The sequence below is a fragment of the Bombyx mandarina genome, chromosome 16 (genome assembly GCF_030267445.1).
Source record: "Bombyx mandarina strain Sakado chromosome 16, ASM3026744v2".
NCBI classification, from domain to species: Eukaryota; Metazoa; Arthropoda; class Insecta; order Lepidoptera; family Bombycidae; genus Bombyx; species Bombyx mandarina.
In genome coordinates this window covers 10,699,345-10,725,631 of record NC_143222.1, presented here as the reverse complement: position 1 = coordinate 10,725,631, position 26,287 = coordinate 10,699,345, and the positions used below count along the sequence as shown (strand labels likewise).

Here is a 26,287-nt window from a genome sequence, read left to right as displayed (position 1 = left end):
TTATTGACAGTAGAGCGTCTGATAAGCACTTAGTCTACATAAAGGTATGACGATTATGATGCTTATTACTATAGCAAAGTAGGCCTTTCCAGTTTAAAGGATCAAGCAGTAGTTGGTCAGTTTCAACACCATGCGTTATTAACTTCTTCTTTCCAAATGATTTCCGTTTTGCTTCTATCTATATGTAGGTAAAGATGTAGAATGTAGATATGGATAAGGAGTATCGCAAACCAGCAACAATAGGTCCACAGTCTCACGTATTTCAGGGGTGAAACTTTCTGTTCTCTCACACACTCTCTTGGTGTTAATAAATTCTTTTGAACAAAATAACGCTTCCTTTGAATTTGAAAGCGTTTTTGACGACCGTCTGCATTAACCCACAAGATTTTGACATTAATCTAGCCCCGGGTTCAACATCGCCTTAATTTAAAGCACTTGACATTTCGCAAAAAAAAAAGCAGAAAAATGAAAATATTAGGTAAGATGTCCACCATTAATCTAATGCGACTCTGTCTGGTTGTTAATTTGTTTTGGCTTCGATGGAGTATTTCGAAATGCCTTTCTTAACCGAGGTAAAATATGGTGGGATGTTTCAATTATCGGACGAAGATTGATTATAGAATTTTGGAGTTAACATCTAATTAGTAGCCTTTCTTTTTACAATTGGATATTTGATATCTTGAATGCAGTATAATAATATGTTGAATTCGCATGGATTAGGTGTTTGCATATTCTGCCAGCTGATATTTTCTGCCAAGAAGTAATTGCATAGTATGCCATTAACTATATTTGGCTATAACACGGCAGTAACTATGTTTATTTGGCTTGACGAGCTCACCGCTCATTTGGTTGGTGCTAAGTGTCAAGGAGAGCCTGCCGAAATCGAAATGTAAATGCTGCCACTTACTAACCATAGGGTTACATAATTTAATATATGTACTTCATTGTTTTTATTGTTGTTGTTGCAGTTATTGTTGTTGTTATTCTAAGCTCAGATAATGTTTGGTGGGTCTGATGCTGGTGTGCACGTCCCTCCACAGGCATCGGCGGAAGATCAGCGCCCCAGTACCGATTGTCTCGGTACTGTTAGGCATTGCTGAGCTGGTAGCCCTTTCGATGCCTCGTTATTTTCCTGTTAATTTTTGTTGCTTTTTTTTAAATTTATAGTTGGGTAATTGTTTATTTATTATTATTACTACAATAAGATTCTGGCTACTTAAAAATAAAGTCGATATGAACACTTAAAACTTGTCACTAACTCTAATATAGGCAAGCTATAGGAACGTATGCATACAGACGGTCGTATTCATCAAGAATTCAGCTGAGATCTCACGGCGTCCGTACAATAATATTTGATATGAAATTTCAGGCAAATATTGAGGGTTCTGGGGAATGTTACATTGTTTTGAATGCTCGCCAATCAGATACCAGTTTTAAATGTTTGATAACTCTAAAATAAAACGGGAAGGTACTGGAAGATATCCATTTGAGTGACACAGAAAATCTTATGTAAAATTAAGTGTAAATAAATAAATCCCACGTAAATTTTGAATGTCAAAGTTTGTAAACATTGTTGGATGTTTGTAATTTTTCACGAAAAAACTGTTTGTACGCATTTTTATGAAACTTCGTACAAATATAGTTTGTAACCTGGATTGAGACGTATGATACTTTTATGCTCTTAAACAACATGATCTACTTATATCTACTTTAACGAAGATAACACTGTGTCTGTCAGCTTGTTCTGGGTTTTATGTACCAACGAATCTAAAAATCGACTGGTACATAAACTATCAGTGGCGTTCGGCAAAACAAAAACCTTGCTCTTGCAGAATGCGAATTTATTCTGTTTAGCCGACTTTAAAAAAGGAAGTTGTCAGTTCGAGTCTTTTGTTTTATGTGTGTGCGCCCACTGAATTTCTCGACGGATCTTCTCAGTGGGTCGCGTTTCCGATCCGGTGGTAGGTTCTGCGAAGCACTGCTCTTGCTAGGGTCAGTGTTAGCATCACTCCGGTTTGAGCCCCGTGAGCTCACCTACTAGTTAAAGTTACGCTGAAATAGCCTCTCAAGGCTATCAGCTTAGGTAGGAAAAAAAATGTGTGTGCTCTATTTGGTGAACCGATTTTGATGATTCTATCATATTTTTATTTTAAAACTGGTCTTATTATTCAATTGACTTCGATCACATTGATGGTATTCTTATTTTATTTTGTAGATATCACCTTTTTTTATATTTGTTAGATGGACGGACGATCTCACAGCCCACCTGGTGTTATGTGGTTACTGGAGCCCATAGACATCTACAACGTAAATGCGCCACCCACCTTGAGATGTAAGTTCTAAGATCTCAGTATAGTTATAACGGCTGCCCTACCCTTCAAACCGAAGCGCATTACTGCTTCACGGCAGAAATAGACAGGGCGGTGGTACCTACCCGCGCGGACTCACAACAGGTTTTCCTACCACCAGTAAAAAAGCCAGCACCAGTTTCCTTTTTAGTAATCTTTGTGCCCATTAAATAAATAAATCCGAAAATCATTGATCTTTATAATATATATTCGGACATCATTGGTAGAGTAACCTCATATTGTTTTCTCATCTAATTTAGCTTGTTGTTTTTTCCTGTTTTCATTGCTAGTAATTTACAGTCTATACAGGATGTCTCACAAAGGGCTAGTGAAGTAGAAAATTGTACACAGTGTTCTATTAGACTAAGGGATCCGGCGTAACAAAAACGTTCCCAATTAAATGTTTCCGGAATAAAGACTACTCAAACACAATGAACAAACTATTCTTTTGCCTAACCTATAATATAATTATGTTTTACGCAAAACACCTTAGATATGATTCGTGGTAATAAATAACGATAGCCACATAATATCGAAATGGGCGAATATGTGTTTTTATTGCTTAGATGGGTGGAGGAGGTCGCGGTCCACCTAATCTTAAATGGTTACTGGAACTCATGGAAAAGCCGCCGTCTACCTTGAGACATGAGTTATAAGGCTCAGTTTTTAAGGTACAACCGCTGCCCCACCCTTCAAACTTAAACGTATGACTGCTTACAATAGAAATGTGCAGGTTTCTGCAGGATAGCCACCGGAGCACCACGGTTCCTGAGGAACGTGGATCTCCACGACGACCGGGAGCTCGACTAAGTCAGTAAGTATCTACAGTCGGCGTGGCTGCGGTACTTTGAGAAGGCAGCACGACATGAGAACTCTCTTGTCGTGGCCGCTGGAAACTACATACCCGATCCTGTAGACCGAATGGTAAACCGCCGACGTCGGCCAAAGCACGTAATTACGGATCCTCCTAATCCATTAACGGTGCTTTTAGGCACCACAAGCACCGGTCACCGTCGAACCCGTCGCTTGCGACGAAGGGCTCGATGAGCGAATTAACCCATAGACACAGCCCACTGAGTTTCTCGCCGGATCTTCTCAGTGGGTCGCGTTTTCGATCCGGTGGTAGATTCTGCGAAGCACTGCTCTTGCTAGGGTCAGTGCTAGCAACACTCTGGTTTGAGCCCCGCGAGCTCACCTACACACGTTAGGGCGAAGCTGAAATAGCCTCTCAAGGCTATCAGCATAGGTGGGAAAAAAAAAGTGCAGGGTACTTACCTACCCTTGCGGCATCACAAAACGTCCCAACGCAACGCCAGGAAGTAAACCTATCAAAACTCGAACGGATAGTACACACCGAATTTTACAAACAAAAAAAAAATCTCAACAGTATTATTGTTTTTTATAGGACATGGGCGACTCTCCATACATCGTACGGCCCACTAAACGAAGTTCAAGGACAGTAATGAAATTAAGTTTAAATAACAGACTATATATCCCTTTTATTATAAACAAATTAAAATCAATATTGTTCATGGAGATACAGAGATATTTAAAAAATAAGATAAGAATTTTAGGTTATATCATATGATTTTGCTGTCAATACACTGACACTTTAACATGATCATCAGCCTAAATATTATATATATTACTATACTTTGTGACACAGACCTAATTCAATGAACGCCAAGACTTTGATGACGATCATAGAAAAGTATAAATGCTCATAATTGAGGCCTATAAAATCAATGGCAGCTAAATCCAAGTTTGTAAAATATTCAGGTAAACTACAAAATCGGCCCTAAACACGTCATTACGGATCCTCCTAATCCATAGAAGTACTGCTCTTGCTAAGGCCAGTGTTAGCAACAGTCCCGGTTTAAAAAGCTGACATAACTGTTCGGATAGCTACGATATTCTTTATTTTAAATCAGATTTATAAAAATGAGAATATTACTAATAATCTGAATTTTAAATGATAAAACTTCGTTTATTAGTACTTAATACAGAGTAAAAATAAAAAATTTCAACTGAATTTGTTAGAGATTTAGCTGCATTTGTTATAACATGAAAACACTAAAGCGTGTCCAACTAACTAAACAAGATAGAGCCATTGTTAATCCATTTTACGACATTAAGGCGTTTAGCTGCCTTTGATTTTATAGGCCTCAATTATTACACCACAATTCAAACATAGTCATAGTTATATAAGTAAGAAACATAGTATAGTTCATAAGTCCTTTCATTAAGCACAACAAAATAAATTATTTAAAAGTATAATATAAAAATAGATTTTTGTTTAGATAATAATATAATATGTTATATTAATTTTAAAATCCATTAATTAAATATGTTAATAATATATTTTGCTAGTTTTTTGCAATATCATATTTTTATTAAGAAGATTTAATTTGAATTGTTTAAAGTATAAATATATTTTACCTATGGCGACTCTTTCAATATTATCAATGTAGCTTAGTCATGCTAATTTATTTTTATTTATTATATGATATTAATTATCCCACCATTAAATTTCTCTTATAAATAAGTATGTAAAAATGAAATGTTTTTTTTCTATAGATACTTCATTAATGTCCTTGAGAGCACGAGTAGCTGGGCCGAAAATGGCCCATGTCCATGTAGTACATTATGTCGAAGAGAAATGTGTTTTTATACATTCGTTCTCTGAATTTCTTTAGTGACACAATTGCTACTCCTTTGTTTTGTATCAAAACGGCAGAATTTATTCAAAATAATATTTGCACGTGTTGTTCAACAATATGTTATAATTTTTCACCGAAATAAGAATAGATCCCGAAAAGTTAGAAATTGTTAATTTCTGCCATTCTCGTTAACTAGCTGCGGCGATATGTGGTGTAAGTGTTCCATTAGTGATTTTTTCTTTCATTTTTATCACTAACCCACAAAATGACAAAACTAAATACAGTATCTATAACGTTTATCGACAACAATAATGCGCATCACTATGCCCGTCCATGAGGCTCGTGAGTGGAAGAGAGAGCGAAATACTCGCTGCACCGCTACGATTTTTTATGAACCAAACTGCACGGACAAAATAATTATACTATAGTTAAACACGATGGCGCTCCGATGTTTGTTTGCAAATTGTTTGAAAAAAAATATGAATTTCTTAAGAAATTACTTTAGCGCCACCTGTTGTCTCTTGTTCGTACTATAATTTTGTAGTAGTAAAATTTAGTAGTAGTAGTCCGTCTAGTAATTTTTCCGTGAAGAAGTAACAAACACGCATCCGTCTCTAAAAGCTTTGGCATTTATAGTTTTAGTATGATATTAAATAATATGCATTATGTAACATAATGATGTCAATTATTTAATGTTTAGTAACCTTGTACCGTGTACCTAATCTTTAATTGCTAACGCAAATATTTTTGCATCATTACTAACATTAATCTTATCGCTTTGGTAAAGAATAAAACTCTTCCAATGTTGTGGTGTTTATATTTTGTGCTTATTCCACAGTCATGGAAACAGTTTTATTGCTTGGATGGTGTGTTAAGTAGTGATGAAGTTAAGTGGTTACCTTAAACTATAGACGTCGCGTCACCTTATCTCCACGACACGTCCTTACGGATCCATCAGATCCAATAACTCTTGCATTAGATACCTTCAACTCTAACACTAGGAGCATGCTGAGGAACCCCGGTAACCGTACTCGTCGAACTCGACAAAGAGGTCGACGTGCATCCACCCATGCATCAGCCCGCTGAGTTTCTCGCCGGATCTTCTCAGCGGGTCGCGATTCCGATCCGGTAGTAGATTCATTCGTGAAGCAATTGCTCTTGAGTTGTTAGGTCTCCTTCGGAGGCGCTCGGTCAGTTGTTAGCAAATCCCACCCCTCCTGGCTGAGCCTTTGCTCGCCCACCTGTCCTGGTGAAGCTGGAAAAGCCTGCGGGCCCTAGTAATCTTTCAATCATAAAAATAAAACCTCCAGTCTGCGGTTTAATCGGTAAAGGTTTTACGGTTTAATCCGTAAAGTACACGTAATATGTAATATACTCTTAATGAGAATAAAAACATGACTATTAGATCGTATTTATTTGTTTCAGTAGTTAAATCATCCAAGACGGGTACTTTATAAATTTAATCGTAAATAGTTTTTGATTATGACAGCTAACAATTTAATACGGGCAGTTTTAAATTTTCGCCATTTGGTTTCAGAATCCCGATATCTAAACGTTAGCATTCCTATTCACTCGTGAGATAAATCATTATTTTATCAGTCAACTACACTCTGTCCTGGCAGGCAAACGCGCTTGCCGCGATTGCCAAACACTTATAGTAAGTCCTCTTTGTTACTTTCCTTTCGATATCTTTATATTTTATTTATCTATTGAAGTTTATTGAACTTTATGTAAAAAGTTTATAGTGCTGGGCTTAACAACTAATGACGTGCTTTTATTGTTTAGGCTTATATATAACAGATAATACAAACGTAGCTTTCGTCATCTTTGTCCAAAACGTCCGTATAATTTGATAATATGTGCACGTGTCAAGAACACGACATAACGGTCACAGATAACACATTAACTTTGTCTCTATGGTTTTAATTTGTGCCCTATTAAAGCCTGTTATTTACTTTATAAGTCATAATTAATTATGTTTCTTATATTTCGCACACAAGCAAAGGTTGTGTGGAGGTATACGATAAAAGGAAGATGTTCCACTGAGCGGGTGATATTGCTCGGTAGACCGACGGTCCGAATTTTGTTGCTCGAAACTTGGATATATGCAAGCTTATCTTGAAAATGTCGTAAGCAACATTCAGGCATCTGTTAAATATCTTGTGCTGTGTGATGGCTACGCGTCATATTTGTTTGAGTCACTCTGCCTTCAGCTGGAGCGATCATTTGCGATGGGTGGCCATCTAGAAATGGATAAGGACATCCAAAGACCCCGTAGCGTGAGTTGGAAAAGGCCCATGTTCACCAGTGTAAAGCTATAGTCTTCCACTTCTTATAACTACCCGAAGAAAATGCATTGAAGAGTTAAGCTCTTTTTTATCTTATCATATACAGGGGATTTTGGGGGCGATAAATCGATCTAGCTACGATTTATTTTCAGAAAATGTTGTTTTATTCGTGTTTTCAATAATCGACTTTATCGATAATCAACTTTATGACTCTTCCCGACATCTATTGGCGAATAATAATACTATTTTTCTTAATTGAGATCAACTAACTGCTTTAAAGACACATTAGCACTAAAGCTATTTTAGCAGATGGCGTTGTTAAGCCACCCGAAGCAGCGTTTGGTTTAAGGTTAGACCAAGAAAATGAATTGTTTATTTATATTATTTCACAAACAAAAAAAAAAAAACCGAGTAAAGCTCGGTCATCGTCTAGTTTTTTTTATTACTTAAATGGGTGTGGGTGGCTGTGGGTGTGGGTGAGTGTGGATGGTTCGTGATCAGTGTTACCAAACGGCCGTATGGCATCTATCTAACCAGACCCTATCTCTTCTCAAAGGAGTGGTAAAACGTCATCAATCTACTGGAGAATGGTGGCAGCTTCCTCTGAGTATTATACCACCAGCACATTGCGGTCTCCCACCGAAGTTTACTGGTAGAATGTATTGTAAGCACGATGAGTACCAACCTCCTGCCTCTTTATTCCACAAAGCCAACATGTACTCCAGACTCGAACGCAGGGTAGCGGGATCTTATTAACCCTTAAATTATTATAAACTATCTGACCCGGCAGACTTCGTAGTGCCTCAATCGATAAATTAAAGACCTAAACTTTTGTATAAAATAAATTTAAAACAAACAAAAGGTATTCGTCGGACGGGGGATACATCAAAGGAAAAACAAAATTGTTACTTTTATTTAATTCCGAGCATTTTCATATTTATCTACCTTTTAAACCTTCTCTAAACTTCCACAAATAATTCAGGACCGAGATTAGCCAAATAGGTCCAGCCGTTCCCGAGTTTTAGCGATACTAACGAACAGCAATTCATTTATATATATATATATATATGAATGAATTGCTGTTCGTATATATAATATCAATACTAATAAAATCAATAAAATAAATATGATAAATGGGTCACTCATGATTTGACTGATCTGCCGATAGATACGCGTGTTGAAAGTTAAACTTTCAACTTGTGTTGCCTTGTTTAACGATACAGAAATGAGTATTTCTTCATTTCGAATCGAACAATTCGATCCAATATTGATTGGATCAAATTGTAACATGTGACGAAAACTGGATTCTTTACGATAGCCATAAGCGAAAAATGTAATGGCTGTCCCCAGGTCAAACGCCGCAATAGCGTCCTAAAGCAAAAATTACCAATAAAAAGGTAATGGTAACTGTTTGGTGGTCTCAGTATGGTGTTATTCACTATAGCTTTCTCTGATCTGGTCAAGCAATAACAGCAGATGTCTACTGTGCCGAACTCCGAACAATGATAGCAAAACTTGCATTGAAACAGCCCCGACTCACGAATCGATCTTCACCATTATTGCTCCATGATAACGCGAGACCTCATACAGCACGTGAAACCATTTTAACTCTAGAGAAACTGCAGTTAGAAACCATTCGTCACCCTCAGTATTCACCAGACCTTGCTTCAAAGGACTACCATTTTTTTCGTGGTTTGGACAATTTTCTACGTGATAAAAAGTTTTCAATTTCATACTTTAATCCCTAATATATAAAGCCGACTTAACCTAATAGGTGTATGGCGCTAATAAAGAATAAAAAAAAAAAAAAATCCCTAATATTAGCCTTGCCTCGACTCTAACTAGTCAGGTCATAAGTATTGTCACACAGTAAAAACTTTTCTTTTAGAATGCTGGCCACAAAAAAAGATTATTGAATTCGAATTTCGAATTGTTCATGAAAATAAAAATGTATGCTTTTAGAATTTTCACTCATTTTTAAATACGGAGTGGACGCTTAAAGAAGACCGTGTTGCAGTTATTGCGTTGCATCGTTGCGGTTACGCGCCAATTCAAATTTTTAACATACTGAAAAATTTTAATATAACCAAAAGATTCGTTTATCGTACCATCAAACGATACAATGAAGACTTTAGTGTAAATGACAGGTCAAGAAGTGGTCGCCCTCGATCTGTTAGGACTCCAGCAGTGATAAAAGCTGTGAAGGCGCGAATTCAAAGAAATCCCAAACGTAAGCAGAAACTGTCGGCCCTTCAGATGGGGTTAAGCAGAACCACGGTGAAAAGGGTGTTAAATGAAGACTTAAGGCTTCGGGCATATCGAAGAAAAACAGGACATCGTTTGAATGCTCGTCTAATGGACCTGAGACTGAAGAGATGCCGCGCTTTGTTGAAGCGGTACGCGGGAAAAAAATATCGGGAAATTCTTTTTTCGGATGAAAAATTTTTTACCGTAGAAGAGAGCTACAACAAACAAAATGATAAGGTGTACGCACACAGTAGTGAAGAAGCCAGCAACCGTATTCCGCGTGTCCAACGAGGTTATTTTCCATCCTCGCTCATGGTATGGTTGGGAGTTTCTTATTGGGGCTTAACAGAGGTACATTTTTGTGAGAAAGGTGTAAAAACGAATGCAGTTGTGTATCAAAATACAGTCCTGACGAACCTTGTGGAACCTGTTTCTCATACCATGTTCAATAACAGGCACTGGGTATTCCAACAAGATTCGGCGCCAGCTCATAGAGCGAAGAGCACACAAGACTGGCTGGCGGCGCGTGAAATCGACTTCATCCGGCACGAAGACTGGCCCTCCTCCAGTCCAGATTTGAATCCGTTAGATTACAAGATATGACAACACTTGGAGGAAAAGGCGTGCTCAAAGCCTCATCCCAATTTGGAGTCACTCAAGACATCCTTGATTAAGGCAGCCGCCGATATTGACATGGACCTCGTTCGTGCTGCGATAGACGACTGACCGCGCAGATTGAAGGCCTGTATTCAAAATCACGGAGGTCATTTTGAATAAACTTTAGTGTCATAAGAATCTATGTTTTGTTAAGTTCATTTTGGTATATGAATGGTTACATAATGAATAAACTTGTTTCAATTATTTTACATTAAACATGTGACAGAATTTATGACCTGACTAGGTATATCACACGACAGTATCTGGGAAGCTTTAAATGCATTAAATATTGAAGAAAAATACATTAACATTCTAAAAACCGTTTATATCAACTGCACAACTAAAATTAAGCTTAATAGATTCGAAGCAACAATCAATATAAAGAGGGGAGTCCGTCAAGGCGATCCTTTATCTACAAAACTATTTATAGCCGTCTTACAACAGATAACGAGCAATTTACCATAGTCTAAAAAGGTATTAACATAAATGGAAGCTATCTGAGCCATATATAATTTGCTGATGACATTATACTGTTTGCAGAAGGCCCACAACAATTGAATATAATGATAAATGTATTACACCAAGCTAGCTCAAAATTGGCTTAGAAATGAACCTCGAGAAAAAGAAAGTAATGTCTAATCACCATACGTTACAAACCTCTATCAACAACATTCCTCTTGAAATTGTAGGAAAAGATATATATTTAGGAAAGCAAATATCTTTTAAAAGGGAGAAAAACTCAGAAGAAGGAAACCGGCGAGTCGCCATTACCTGGAAAAAGTATTGGGCTCGTAAGGAAATTTTCAAATCGCAACTGCCATTGTCCACTAAGAAAATAGCCATGGACACAACCATACTACCATACCTGACCTATGGGTGTCAATCATGGATATGTGATGTCAAAACGGAAAATAAAATCCAAACCACTCAGAGAATAATGGAAAGAAGCATCGTGGGCTTAAAACTTAAAGACAAGGTGAAATGCACGAATATCCGCCAGAAAACGAAAATAACAGATGCTTAACATTCTCACTACAAAGGAAATGGAAATGGGTAGGCTATCTGGCTAGATACAATGATAATAGATGGACAAAAAGATCGGTCGTATGGACAGGTCCAGGAGGAAAGAGAGCTAAAGGCCGCCCGTACGTCAGATAGAGATTGGCTGAACACGCTAAGAAGAAGTGGTGTACCTTAGAGGAGACTTTTACCTGAAGGGGGTCCGTACAGGAATAATGTAGGTGAATAATAATCAATAACAAATTAATATAAGAAACTAACTTTTTAATCCATGAATGTATGTTCAAATTGTTGGTAATTGAGTGTTAATTATTTTTGTATGGAATAAAGAAAGCTTTATTATTATTATTAGCCTCGCATGACATCGTGGTTCGTGATTGTGTGATTAAATAATTCATACTTCATTAACTCTTTGAGCGCGAACCCTCGATAGAGTGTTCGAGTATAAAAGTACGTAGCGTCGGAATATCGACTATTTACGCAGTTTGATTATAGGGACCTGTGCGGACGTGTCTAAGCGCGCGCATGCATAACGTTATTAATAATTTAATTACATTTATATTTAACCATTTTAGAAATATGTAAGCTTAATCTATATATATGACGCAAATGAGTCAATATTGTTGGTAAGGTAAATTAAAACCATGCCTAAAACCGGCTTCTACTATCTCTTTCAATTCATTGTTATTCATATGTGTCTTCACGTGGGCGGTCTTTCATTTGGTTCGTTCTTCAAATCAAAATTTTCATCAGGAACGCGTTTAAACCAAAATCCCCGTAGCAGTCCCCTCTCTAAACGCGACATTGATATTACGAGCTGTTTCTGCAGCGTTAGTTCCGCGTCGGAACTCGTATTCAAAAATCACTCGAATTTTCGAAGTATCCATCTTTCTTGTCTAAGCTGAATAAAAAAAACAACTGAAAATCGATAATCGAATGTTGCACATTTTTTAAAAGAAAAACATCATAGGTACCATTTGAAAAAAGTTTTACTCAAAAATCTCAGAACATGAATGTTCTATGTCAATTCGACGTACCGATTACGAGTACAATAAAACGGCAATTTCATACTTTAACCCCTATTATTTCTATATAATTATATTAATGCAGTATTATATGGGTGGCTCGTCATTTTATTTGGCCTCAAATGACGTCACACATGTTATGTTTGCGCGACAATTTGGATCAACCCACTGAGTTTCTCGCCGAATCTTATCAGTGGGTTGCGATTTTTTTTTATTGCTAGATGGGTGGACGAGCTCACAGCCCACCTGGTGGTTACTGGAGCCCATAGACATCTACGACGTAAATGCGCCACCCACCTTGAGATTTAAGTTCTAAGGTCTCAAGTATAGTTACAACGGCTGCCCCACCCTTCAAACCGAAACGCATTACTGCTTTACGGCAGAAATAGGCAGGGCGGTGGTACCTACCCGCGCGGACTCACAAGAGGTCCTACCGCCAGTAAACCGACCCGGTAGTAGATTTAGCGAAGCAATGCTCTTAGCTAGGCTAGTGTTAGCAATTCTCTCAGGTTGAGCCCCTGAGCTCACTTCCCGGTTCTCGTGAAGCTGAAATGACCCCTTAGGCTATCAACATTTAGGAAGGGGAAAAAATAACAATTTAGATAATCATGAACTGGTCTATTCAGACTCATATTTCAAGAAGCTTAACACAAACTTCCCCGAAAGTTTCTCTGGTAACATCATATTAATTGTTATCAGCCATTTTAATTGTTGCTCAGTGTAAATCCAGTTACGCTGTGTTTAAATAATAACAGCAGAATTAGCGGTGTTTGCGAACGCATTATATCTAGCGGAGGTTTATGGGTATTATTTGCGTTGAAAGATTTGTTTTACCTTGGGGTTTTTCGTATCATTATAAATAATTACTTTAGGTGTTATTTTCTTTAGAAAACCTGTTAAGCATTTCATTTATATGTATAATATACTGCGCGATATTACTAATGTACCTTGGTGCTTAGTCTGAGTCTGTTGCCTGCAGATTTTGACAATGCCTGCTATAATTATTGCATGTACTTTATCCCAATGAAAAAGTCGGTACCTCTTGATTCAACATAATTGTAACGTCTTTGCGCTAATTTTTAAATGTGACATTTGATACGCCAATCGGTCTCCACGTTTTGATTCACCGAATGATATAGCGAGGCAACATCATATGCACACACACCCATCGATTACAAATGGGAGCCGAGGAATACGCAACCAAATATCTTTAGTAGTTACTGGTGGTAGAACCTCTTCCACCAACCTGCCTTTTTCTACCGTGAAGCAGTAATGCGTTTCGGTTTGAAGGGTGGGGCAGCCGTTGCAACTATACTTGAGACCTTAGAATTTATATCTCAAGGTGGGTGGTGCATTTACGTTGTGGATGTCTATGGGCTTCAGTAACCACTTAACACCAGGTGGACTGCGAGCTCGTCCACCCATCTAAGCGATAAAAAAAATCACAAAACTAAGCTATATCAAAACATTGTTATAAGAAACGATTAAAGGGGTCTAGATTTTAAACATTTAGATTCATCAAATTCAATCCTCAAGATCTGACCCATTAATACGTGACCCATTAATTAGTACGGGCTCTTCTATCTTCTTCATCTCAGTAATAAGGTGCTCCACGAGATAGATTGGATGCTTTTTATTAGTGCTTCTCATTTTTGATAAGTCCGGTATTTTATTTACTTACATTAGTTTGAAATGATTACGTCATCGCTCTTTTCTTCATCTCTAGGAACTTCCATGTTATTATGTAACTTACTATTATTTAATTACTGCAGCCGATAGAGATTATATCTTGAATGTGGCCATTCATCTTGAAACATGAAGTCAAAAACTCAATTAATTGGCCTTTACATTATATCTTGTATACGTCAATGTTAATTTGAGTATAGATAGATAATTTCTTTTAACATTATTATTTCTTGTTACAGAAATGTCACACACTGTTTTAAGAGGGAAGCCAAATGCTTCTCAACTGTATCTAGATGAAGTGTTAAATGAGATATTAGCGGCCAAAGGTGTCGTTTCAGATGCAAAAGAGCGGGATAGATTGATATTAGCAGAAATTGCTTTCCACTGTCTAAAGAAACGACCAAACGCCACAAACATGGTACGTAAATACCAAAAATAAAATTATTTAATATCTTAAATATGAAATAATTTAAATATGAAATGTGATACCTATGATTGACGTTAAGTACTTTACACCAGGTGAGGCATAAGCTGGCATCCATATTTTCTGTATATATAAAAATGAATTGCTGTTCGTTAGTCTCGCTAAAACTCGAGAACGGCTGGACCGATTTGGCTAATTTTTGTCTTAAATTATTTGTGGAAGTCCAGAGAAGGTTTAAAAGATAAATATGAAAATGCTCGGAATTAAATAAAAACAACAATTTTGTTTTTCCTTTGATGTGTCCCCCATCGGACGGATTCCTTTTGTTTGTTTTAACTTAATTTTATACAAAAGTTTAGGTCTTTTATTTATCGACTGAGGCACTACGAAGTCTGCCGGGTCAGCTAGTGTGCAATAAAAATTATACCTTATGGCTTTTGTAATGTGGTTCATATAGTTAGTCTTTCGAAACGATTGAAAGATTAACTCAGTCTCCCTGAACTAAGTGATTTTGTATAAGGTTTTTATGAGCCAAAGCTAATAGATAAATATTATGAGAATACCCAATATAAAACATAAGACCTTAATTTTTATCGAACAAAGATTGTTATTCCCCGGAAACCAAACTCGTGCTTACTACTATCTAGGGACCTAAATAGGCTACTAATATCCTAAATTGTGCTACCCACTATTGAATTGTAATATGCTTTACCACCATAGTTTTGGGCGTACGTGAGCAAACGACCTTCCCTCCACTACTCTACGTTCTTTTTTCAGATAAACGGATCAACTGGAGAAAGTTTCACAAATGAGCAAATTCTGAAACGCGCTGTATCTATTGCACGTTCTATAATGGCCAGAGGGGCCGCAGGGAACAATATTATGGTGGTGATGAGAAACCATCAAAATTTATTTTCAATCTATTGGTCACTGCTACTTAGTGGTGCTTTACCTTTCATGATGGATCCCAGCACTACTGTTTGTGAGTAGACGAATTAGAAATCTCCAACATTTTTTATTGATAAATTTGCTATGCCACTTCTGTGTTTTCGATGACATATTGTTTCCTCTATGTCAGTTCAATTAACTGCTATTTTTATATTTATATAGTTAAATGTAATCAGCGCGTGTGATATTAAAATTTGGATGGTAAAATTTGGTGGTAAATCTTAGTACTAGATACTTATCATCATACAATGCTCTATAAGTTTTATCTCCTCAATCGCTGACAAAAATCTAAAACTATCTATGGTCGATATCAAATCTAACTTAACACAAAGTTCAGCGATATTTAGTTTAGTGGTCATCTGTTTATTAAATTTGGAAGATGTTGAAAAGTTCACTATTATATTGTGATTATACTTCCTAGTGCTCTCATTTTAATATTGTGAACTAAATTTTTAGAGTAAGCAGAAATTTCAGATATAACGTGTATGTTTATTTGAAGATATGGCCTTTACATAAGCTGTTTAAGACTTCGAATCCGTGCTTTAAAGTCCTTGTCACCTTGGAACGTCAATGGCTTCGGTTAATGCCACGTAAAAACCTCATCTGATCTAAGCTAAGTCTAAGCCTGCTAAGCTACAGTACGTTAACAATTGAAACACAAAGTCGAAGGTAGTTTGGATTTATTTTTATTTTTCAGATGAACTCAGTTATTTTCTTCAATTACTCGAACCAAGTATAGTGTTTTGTGACCGAGAATATTACAACGACATAAAAAAATCTTTAAATGACTTGCCTGATCTTAAAACAGAGGTTTACATTTGCAACGAAGACGACCTTCTAGAGGATTTTATAAATGGGCATAGTAACGACATCGACAGTTTTAGGTAGGCTATTAAAAATAAAGGTTTAAAGAAAGGTGAAAGTTGCTAAATTTATTCATAAATTATAAAAGAGGTCAAGAGATAAAACAACTTAATTATCTACAGACAATAATGGTAATTGTCAATTTCTATGCGAAGTCTCTTGTGAATTAGCTTCAAATTAAACTACTACTGAATTGTAATGTGAAATTTGAAAACTAAATAAAAGGAACAATAATCTTGAGTGAATTGGATTGATTTATCTGGATTTGTCAAGTTTGTTTGCTGTTTCTATCATTATTGAAATTTCCTAGAGCTTCTAGAAACACCAAAAAAGGGTGCATTTGAAGTTTTTCAAGTCCGAAATCTGTAGTTTTTTTCATAGCTAATCACCATAGCTTCGTATAGAACGGCCTGCATGGACATATTATTTTTATACATTTATAGAGGTCTCGGTTTGCGAATTCATAAATCTGCGTAATCGTTTTAAAAGGGTTTTTATTATTTTCTCCATAATTCCAGCTATTTATTTTACGATATGCCACGTTCATTATAATTTACCAAGCCATGCTTATTTTGTAGGATTCCCGAAGGGAATCCAGAGGATACAATATTATTACTACCCACAAGTGGATCCACTGGACTACCTAAAGCTGTACCCTTAACGAATAGGGGAATAGTTGCTCATCTACCTACGTCTTGGTAAGATTTTTAACATGACCAAAAGTTCTACAGAAAGTTCATTATATGCGGAAATATTGATAACACATTCGTAAAATATTGACCATACTGTTTGCATAAGGCTACAAGATAAAAAAATCAAATGACGTGTGGTCAATAGTTTGCTGTATAAGGTTTTATAGCTAGTCAAAGTTATGTCAGTGTCTGTAAGGACGGGTATTTTACAAGTATTGAATTTTTTACACGTATAGAAACAGATATCTTGAATATCTGATTTGAATTCATCTGAACCTACGGCTGAAGAATCTATTCAGTATTCATCTGAAGAACACACTGTAACTCTTTAAGTTGGATACTTGACTTCGAACATAGCCTGCTTTAGTTGTAATCATATCAATACTGTACTGTACTGTATTGCTGGAGTATAAGCTCGCGCCAGTAGGTCCTATTTATATATTTAAAATATTTTATAGATCTTCTGCGTTCAGGCCTGAAGAATATGAAGCCTGATATATTTACAATGAGATTTAAACATCACGTCTCGGCGAGTGTCGGCATTCACTTAATACCAGACGTCGCCATATCTTTTGCGGTTTTTCGAAATGTTTTTTATTTTTATCTTTATAACCTTAAGGACGTATCACACGAAGTTTCCTACGCCAACTGATCTGGTAATGGTACTGACGACAGCGCAATGGATGACGTTTACCATGAAAATCACGACATGCGCCGTTTACCACATACCAATTCTGGTAACTCCCAAGAAAAGAACAGTGGAACATGTCATTGAGATAATCGAGAACTTCCGGGTAGGTGACAATGGTTGTTGTACTGTAATCAAAAATATTCCTAGGCACGTCTTTACGAATCCATCAGACCGAATAACCCTTGCAATAGAGTCCTTCAGCTCTAACAACAGACTTAGGGACCCTGGTGTCGTCGTGCAACCTAACCTAACCATCAATTCCGCTGAGTTTCTCGCTGGGTCTTCTCAGCGGCTCGCGATTCCGATCCGGTAGTAGTATCATTCCCGAAGCAGCTGCTCTTGAGTTGTTAAGTCTCTTTTGGAGGCGCTCGGGTAGTTGATAAGAAATCTAACTCCTCCTGACTAAGCCCGTGCTCGCCTACTTGTCCCGCTGAAGTTGGAAAGGCCTCCGGACCACTAGTAGTCGTTCAATCATAAAATATATTTGGCGTCGTTCAACAACATTAACAATGTCAGTTGCATAATCAAACCACTACCTATCACTGGGGACTCATTTTTTTATTGCTCTATATGAAGACTAAGTTGTGTTAAGTACTAAGTTGATCACATAATATGTTGATTGTTCCACTTATCAAATCGGAAAGCCATTACGGCAGCAACAGCCAAAACAGTGATATCTACTCGGGCAAGATCATTATGCTATGCACCTTTGGAGGTAGCGGTAAAATTTATTTTACGTTTCATTCATCCCCAGAGTCACTCCGGCAAACCTTCGTAAATGAGTTACATAAGTATTTGTATATTTATTAGACGGCGAAGTTGTTTAAATGGAATCAAATGTTTTATTCAATTATATCTTGTCTATTTCTATTGATGCAGACCGGCATTACGGCTTAAAGCGTATAATCGATGTGTCCAAATTTTGGATGCTAGCACAGACGAAAAGATAAAAAGTGGATATTGAATTCACTGCTTAAATTTTTCAAATAACCTCACTGTCCAGCTTGTATAAAGTGGCTACCGAAGACCATCAACATTGTAAATACCTCACGCTAAAAACCGGTTTGATTTATTGCTTCGCGGCTGAAATAGACTGGATAGTGCAACCTATCCGAGCGGGTTCAGAAGATGCTCTACTGCGAGTAATTAATTACGCAAATTATAAATTTTGCGGATTTGATTTCTTTACGTCATGATGTTATTCGTTCATTGTGGAAGTTAATCTTGAACTACATATTGGGTTAGATAAATTGGCACTTGCCTGCTGAATTTGAGCATCAGCACCGTAGCATCGCTCTTTACAAATGCACCAGACATTTTATCTTTTAGACCGCGATGACTTTTTAATAGAGACTTCGATTTCAAGACCTATAGAATCTGGTAACCGTTTCACATACGCTAGGCCGTGGCTATACTTCAATACAGCCAATAAAATAAGAATTATTATTGCATTCAGTTCGTTCCGAAATTCGAAAGCTCCATTTTAATTTTCTAGCCGACTTGGACGTTTTTCAATCCAGCTTTTGCGAAAGGCTTACTGGCGGTCGTCAGGCGCGAACAGATAGGATCTTTGGAGACCATAATACTCCTCGGATCTCTTGTTACTCCTGATTTAGTTAAGGAATTTAAGGTGCGTAGTAAAAAAAATATGCATATAATATCATCACCCACTCATCCCATCATCATTTTATTGATGGTAGGCAAAGTTATTTTATTTTGTTTTGCTATGTTTTCATTTTCTTTACTTTATATTTATAAAACTTTTTTTTTCGAAGTTTTCATAATTATTTCTGGGATGAAGGTACATAAGTATATTTCTTATTATAGATGACGTCATAAAATGTTAGGGTAATAGACAAGACATAATCGCCACGGGTGCCATAATACGTGCCATAATGTTGACCATTTCCTAGACAATCTATTTGTGGCCTTTTACGACAGTTTTTTTATTTATTGCTAAGATGGGTCGACGAGCTCACAGCCCACCTGGTGTTAAGTGGTTACTGGAGCCCATAGACATCTACAACGTAAATGCGCCACCCACCTTGGTGGGGCGCACCACCAATAAAAGTGATTGCTCTGGTAGCAACAGGTGCGGGATTAAAAAACGCCCAATATCCACTGCTCTCCAATTGAAAATATTGTTACGCGCTGGGGTTCGAGATAAATAAAATTGCACCAAAGTACAACTAAAAACTGTACTCAACACTTAGAACACTTTAAAACTCTCAATCCGCTTCTTCCGCTTCGCTTCAGGTGATCCGTTCGCTCTTTCTCTTCGAGTAGTTACGGTTACTAGCTGACTGCGTGCCATCTCTGCAACTCTTTTATAGTCGAGACGAAATCCCTAGAATCATCGAGAATATTCCCCACATTTCGAGTATTGTGCTTCCTCTATCTGACAATAGATGGCGTTGTACTTCTCGAGCGTTCTAGGTGCTACTAGATCCTTCGATATTCGTTCGACAATTCGGCGATAGATGGCGTTACTGATACCGGTGTAACAATATGCTTTCTAGGAGAAACTACACCCAGATACACATTTATGTAATGGATATGGGACTACCGAGACACAAGGATTCATCGCTGTGACCGACAGAGACGCGGAGGCTAGCTCGAATGGATGGGTGTATAATATTTTACATTACAAGGTAACAATGAATTGTTGAGCTTTAAGTACTCGTGATAAATCAGTATCAAGTTCCCTCAATCATGAAATCGGAACACACGGAGTCAGCATTTGTTTTTAAACATCACAAACAAGTCTAATCAGAACTATAAAGAGTTTGATTGCCGTTGTCGAAAATCTTCTGCTTTGTTTTAAGACCGGTTTTCGTGTTTGCTTCTCTGCAGAAATAGTTAATATTGATTTATTTGGTATAGATATGCAAGAAACATCCTGCCATTAGTTTAAATGAAGCTAGATAAGGGTGCTTAGTGCGAGTTTTTTAACGTTCTCGATAGCGTAAAAGTTAACTCAAATTTGCAATACTGCAAACAATGAGTTAACTTTTACGCTATCGAGAACGTTAAAAAATTCGCACTAAACATACAGAACACACTGGAAACAAGATTCAGAATATCAGATCATCTAGACTTGAATTTCTTATCTAGACATTTATAATGCTTTTGTAAGTGGATGAGATCATGGTTCTGTTAGTGTTGAGTTGTTACCAGATGCTCTAGTTATCACAACGTGTTTATCGCACTACATTGAGACGTAAGATTAAAATCTCTAAATTCCCATCTTTCCATTGAAAATTTACACTAGCTAATATATTTTTGGAAAAGTTATCTATTGTATTATTTGCAGTTGATCGATGATAATGGCGCTGAAGTAGGTCCAGGGAGTAATGGTGAACTTTACGTTAAAGGCGAATGTGTCATTAAGGTATTAAAACTTATTTATTAAGTCCACGGTGAAGGAATAACATCGTGTATAAAAATCAAACACACAAAATTATAATTTGCGTAATTACTGGTGGTAGGACCTCTTGTGAGTCCGCGCGGGTGGGTACCACCACCCTGCCTATTTCTGCCGTGAAGCAGTAATGCGTTTCGGTTTGAAGGGTGGGGCAGCCGTTGTAACTATACTGAGACCTTAGAACTTATATTTCTGGATATATATTACTATGACTTATATCTCTGAATTATTAATACTTATATCTATATTATTATTATTTATATCTCTGAATTGGGTAAACAATGCCGATGTTCTACTGTACAGGAACGCATTGTTTTATGGTAAAATAGGCAGGATAGTGGAATTCCCCCGTGCAGGCTAGTAAGACACCCTTTAACCTGTACTTAAGATCGGAACTTGAGGTTAGGAAGTAGGAAGCTAGGCACATTAGAGTAGGCATGGATGGTAGAAAGTTAGTATGGTGTTATAAGTAGGAATGCCGTGTTAATACACATATATTTCTTACAGCTGGATATGGAAAGACTAATTAGGGCAGATCTTCGACCGAAAAGGTGTCTTTTCTTGGAAGACTGACGGTTCTAATATTGTAAAGTCGTTAGATGTAGGCACATTCATACGATTTTTTTCTATTTGCCCATCTTTAGGCCGAAGCATTTTTGGATCTAAATAATGATTCTGGTAATTCCTTTCCAGGGCTATTACAAAAATAAAGAAGCCTACAGCGAATCCTTTGTGGACGGTTGGTACAAAACGGGAGACTGGTTCCATCTGGATGAGAACGAACGCCTTCACTTTTTGGAGAGGAGGAAATTCAATTTCAAATTCCGGGGTTGTCACGTATGTATATTTATATACATAATATACTAGCTAGTACTATATACATAATATATTATAACATTATTATTTCTCACCCCCACAAAGATTCTCATCATTCACGCCCTCGCAACTGATGTAGGGAGTCTAACACTTGCCAGTAAAAAATAGATGTCCAATACTTTTGGGCACTGTGGACCTCAAATGGTTAACGCCAAGCCCGCATTTCCGCCACAATGCACACCGTCGTGATGTTTTTGTTACACAATTCGTCTTCTCGCATTAAAACTGTATAATCTCAAAACTTACAAATTTTACAGGAGAGTGTTTTAAAGGTATATCATATAATATTTTTAATATTAATCATATTTGCAACATTTTATTTTTATTTTTTACCAGTTATATATTATCTGTCTTAGTATAATAAGATAAAATTATGTTTTTTTTTTTATTGCTTAGATGGGTGGACGAGCTCACAGCCCACTTGGTGTTAAGTGGTTACTGGAGCCCATAGACATCCACAACGTAAATGCGCCACCCACCCTTGAGATATAAGTTCTAAGGTCTCAGTATAGTTACAACGGCTGCCCCCCCCCCCCCTTCAAACCGAAACGCATTACTGCTTCACTGCAGAAATAGGCAGGGTTGGTGGTACCTACCCGCGCGGACTCATAAGAGGTCCTACCACCAGTAACAATGTATTAATTTTGTTAATAGTAGTCAAAATATAGGTGAACTAAAAAAAAACTATAACTAAACTACGCCCTTTTGACAGTATTTATGAGAAAAATACCGGTGATACCAACTGTTTACGCATATTAATTCAATTTCGAATATTTTTGGAAATTGTACACTTTTAATGCGAAAAGGCGAATTTTCTTCCTTCATCATTGAAGTACATAAATCATTGTTATATACTTAGCATATACTGCTCTCGGGTGTTCATGATTGATAGCATATACTGTGTAGTAATTAGCACAGCTTGTGGGCTGAAGGTTCTGTTTTTATATCACGTAAACATTCAAACAACACGACGAATACGTTTGTTGAATCTTGTCCGAATGCTTAACATCTATATACCTAAATCAATTTCATTGGTCAGTATTGAAACTTTTAAAACCATTAAATTTTCCTACAGGTGTCTCCGGAAGAAGTTGAAGGTGTCATCGGTAAATTACCAGGAGTACACGAGAGCGTGGTGGTGGCAACTGATAACGGACCTGCTGCAGCTGTAGTCCTCTTACCAGAATACGACCTTACTAGAGAAGATATTAATAAGGCTGTAGACTGTAAGTACAAGATTGTCTATTTCTCCAGTAAGTTATTTCTGAGTTCTGGTTTTATTTTTGTTTTTTTATTTTTTATTGCTTAGATGGTTGGACGAGCTTACAGCCCACCTGCTGTCGAGTGGTTACTTACTGGAGCCCATAGACATCTACAATGTAAATGCGCCACCCACCTTGAGATATAAGTTCTAAGATCTCAGTATAGTTACAACGGTTGCCCCGCCCTTCAAACCGAAACGCATTACGGCAGAAATAGGCAGGGTGGTGGTACCTAACCGTGTGGACTCACAAGAGGTTTTATTAAGACCTCAACCTCTCAAGGCGAGATATTTGTGGCGTCCATATCCATATCTCGTAGGCCGTGAGCTTAAAGGACCGGATTTGTCGCTCCTTGGCGTCGAGGCGTCAATGCTTGGCGGGGACGAGTTCTGGAAGGCTATGCTCGACTTCTGCGAGTGAGGTAAAGCTACTACGCAAAAAACCGTTAATCCGCCTCTGCCGAGCAGAGCGTTGGGACCGTAGTCCCATCCGTGACCTGGCCCCCTAAGAGCTTCGGATTTCGCCCGCTTTGTATGGGGAGGTATCCAGGTGTGCGGTGGTGTGCCCAGCACGCTTGCCCGTGATAGGAAGCCGGGTGATGGTAGGCCGCGTTCCCCCGACCGCTTCGGGAGATGGTGTAGCGCGGTGCCATCAAGGCGGGCTTGCGGCCCGTCGACTAAGGGGGCCTGTGGTCGTGTCGCTGGCGGCTGCCAGTCCGGCAACTGTGTGACTTCGGGATGGATGTAATATGCTCTGATCAACCCTGTCCTGCCGTCTCAATAGCCCCGACTGGGCTCCGGCCCGGTCCGAGGTTTGGCGCCGGCTGTGAGTGGCAGGAGTTTTTGGCGAGGTTCAACTCCCACATACCCCACCCGCCGGTGAGGACCCAGTGATTTTCTCTACATTCCACAAAAAAGGCCGCGAGGTTGAAGAGCGCACTTCACTACATAGTATAAAACAAAGTCGCTTTATCTGTCCCTATATCCCTATGTACTCTTAAATCTTTAAAACTACGCAACGGATTTTGATGCGGTTATATAGGTATATAATATAATAGATAGTGATTGAAAAGGAAGGTTTATATGTATAATAACATCCATTAAATAGTGGAGAAATACTGTTATTTTTGAGGTTTCTAATGTGATGTCGTAAATAATCAATAATAAAATTTCTTGTTTCCGACGCGAAGCGAGGGTGGGTCGCTTGTTTAATATAATTAAAATAAAACACATTAAAAGCCGTGTTGGTTCGTAGAATTTCTTCAAAGAGCCTATAGCTATAATTTATTTATTTCTAGGGTAATCAGGCTGTCAAAATCAGACGATAAACTTTTGTTAGTAATACTATTTAACTAAATTAAAATTAATCCTAGTACATTTTTTTTTCTGTCGCCACAACACAAAGACTTCGTTAGTTAGATTGTACACAAATATTACCGTAAGCAAATACATTTTACGTAATCTTTGTGTACATTATTAATGGGGTTAAGAAATGGCAAATTGTGACGGCTTCCGTATTCCTTAATTTCGTTTGTGACGCCATGTGGCACGATGTTTCGCAGAGTGAGAGCAATCATTTATGTTGAAATGAGTCACAGATTTTGTAAGGTCGGTCCATCGTGTTGGAGATCGTCTGTGAGATCTTTTGCCTTCAACTTTCCCTTGCACGAACAACCGTTCGATGGAGTCCTTATTACTACTACAGAATACGTACTACTGTGTCAAACGGCCGTCTGGTGTAGTGGTAAGTGACGTGGTCACTACACAAGGGAGTCGCGGGTTCGAATCCCGCCAAGGAAAAATATTTGTATGATAAATATCTTCCCTTGGCGGGAAGTCCCTGTCTTTTCCAGGGTTATGGATGTATATTAAATATATGTATGTGTATAATAAAAATCTTACATTTATATCCGTTATCTGGTACCTGTAACATAAGTTCTTTACGAACTTATCACGGGACCAGTTAACGTGGCGTGATTGTTAGTTAATATTTATTATTATTTATTTATTATTATTATTATTATCTTCTGTACATAATTTTTGTTTACAGCAACACTAAGCGATCACAAGAGATTGCACGGAGGCATTGCATTCGTGGATTCATTGCCGCATACGCACTCAGGAAAACTAAAGAGAATGGAATGCAAGAAGCTCATAGAAGAACTCTTAAAGGATGGAAAATGTTTTTGATTGATTTCGACAAATGAGTAACCAAGTATTGGATCTAAAATCACACGGAGAGTAGCAATAGTAACGAAATAGTACTAAGTAAACAATCCAATATGAGATATTTGGTTTTAATTTCTTTTAACCCAGTTTGTTGTTGGACAATTTAGAATGTTTAAAGTCGTCATGGCCTAAAGGATAAGACGTCCGGTGCATTCGTGTTGAGCGATGCACCGATGTTCGAATCTCAGGCGGGTAATTTTTGTAATGAAATACGTACTCAACAATTGTTCACGATTGATTTCCACGGTGAAGGAATATAATTTGCGTAATTACTGGTGGTAGGACCTCTTGTGAGTCCGCGCGGGTAGGTACCACCACCCCGCCTATTTCTGCCGTGAAGCAGTAATGCGTTTCGGTTTGAAGGGTGGAACAGTCATTGTAACTATACTGAAACCTTAGAACTTATATCTCAAGGTGGGTGGCGCATTTACGTTGTAGATGTCTATAGGCTCCAGTAACCACTTAACACCAGATGGGCTATGATCTCGTCCACAAATCTAGGCAATAAAAAAATGGTTTTAATTGCTTTTCTTTTAACCGATAGCTCAATTTGAAATGTTCAGTTATAGCAATTGGATACTTAAACGTAATAGTCTAATAGGGAAATCGGCTTAAAAAGCTCACTCCGGTAAGCCACTGGCTAGAATGCAAATAGTTGGAGTGGAAATACAACAGCTTGCGAGGCAAGAACATCGTTGCAGACACGTGACGTCCAGAATCTTCGATGTATCCAATTAATAATTCATGAGAGACACTCTGGCTTCCAGAGATTTTAGGGAGACTGTGATTGTGAAATAGTTGTAGACTTTAAAGGAAATTATTGACTACTTTCGTTACAAATCATTAAAAACTTAGGCCTTTAAAGTAAAAGAAATCAGTAATAACAGTAATCAGAGAATAAAACGAAATGCTATTATTGTTCTTATAAAATTTAAGTGTTCACATTG

At 37.6% G+C, this 26,287-nt stretch overlaps 1 protein-coding gene across 1 annotated transcript; it reads left to right on the top strand.

Annotated features, from left to right (window-relative positions):
* The first annotated feature begins 6,544 nt into the window (after positions 1-6,544).
* LOC114240516 (luciferin 4-monooxygenase) lies at positions 6,545-25,399 on the top strand. The gene is made up of 12 exons (XM_089733617.1): positions 6,545-6,665; positions 14,171-14,349; positions 15,133-15,337; positions 16,001-16,187; positions 16,746-16,865; positions 17,479-17,653; positions 19,046-19,180; positions 20,070-20,201; positions 20,864-20,941; positions 21,668-21,811; positions 22,926-23,076; positions 25,162-25,399. The coding sequence occupies exons 2-12, from the start codon at positions 14,173-14,175 to the stop codon at positions 25,299-25,301; spliced, it is 1,644 nt and encodes a 547-aa protein (XP_089589743.1). The 5' UTR covers positions 6,545-6,665; positions 14,171-14,172; the 3' UTR covers positions 25,302-25,399.
* The last annotated feature ends 888 nt before the right edge of the window (positions 25,400-26,287 follow it).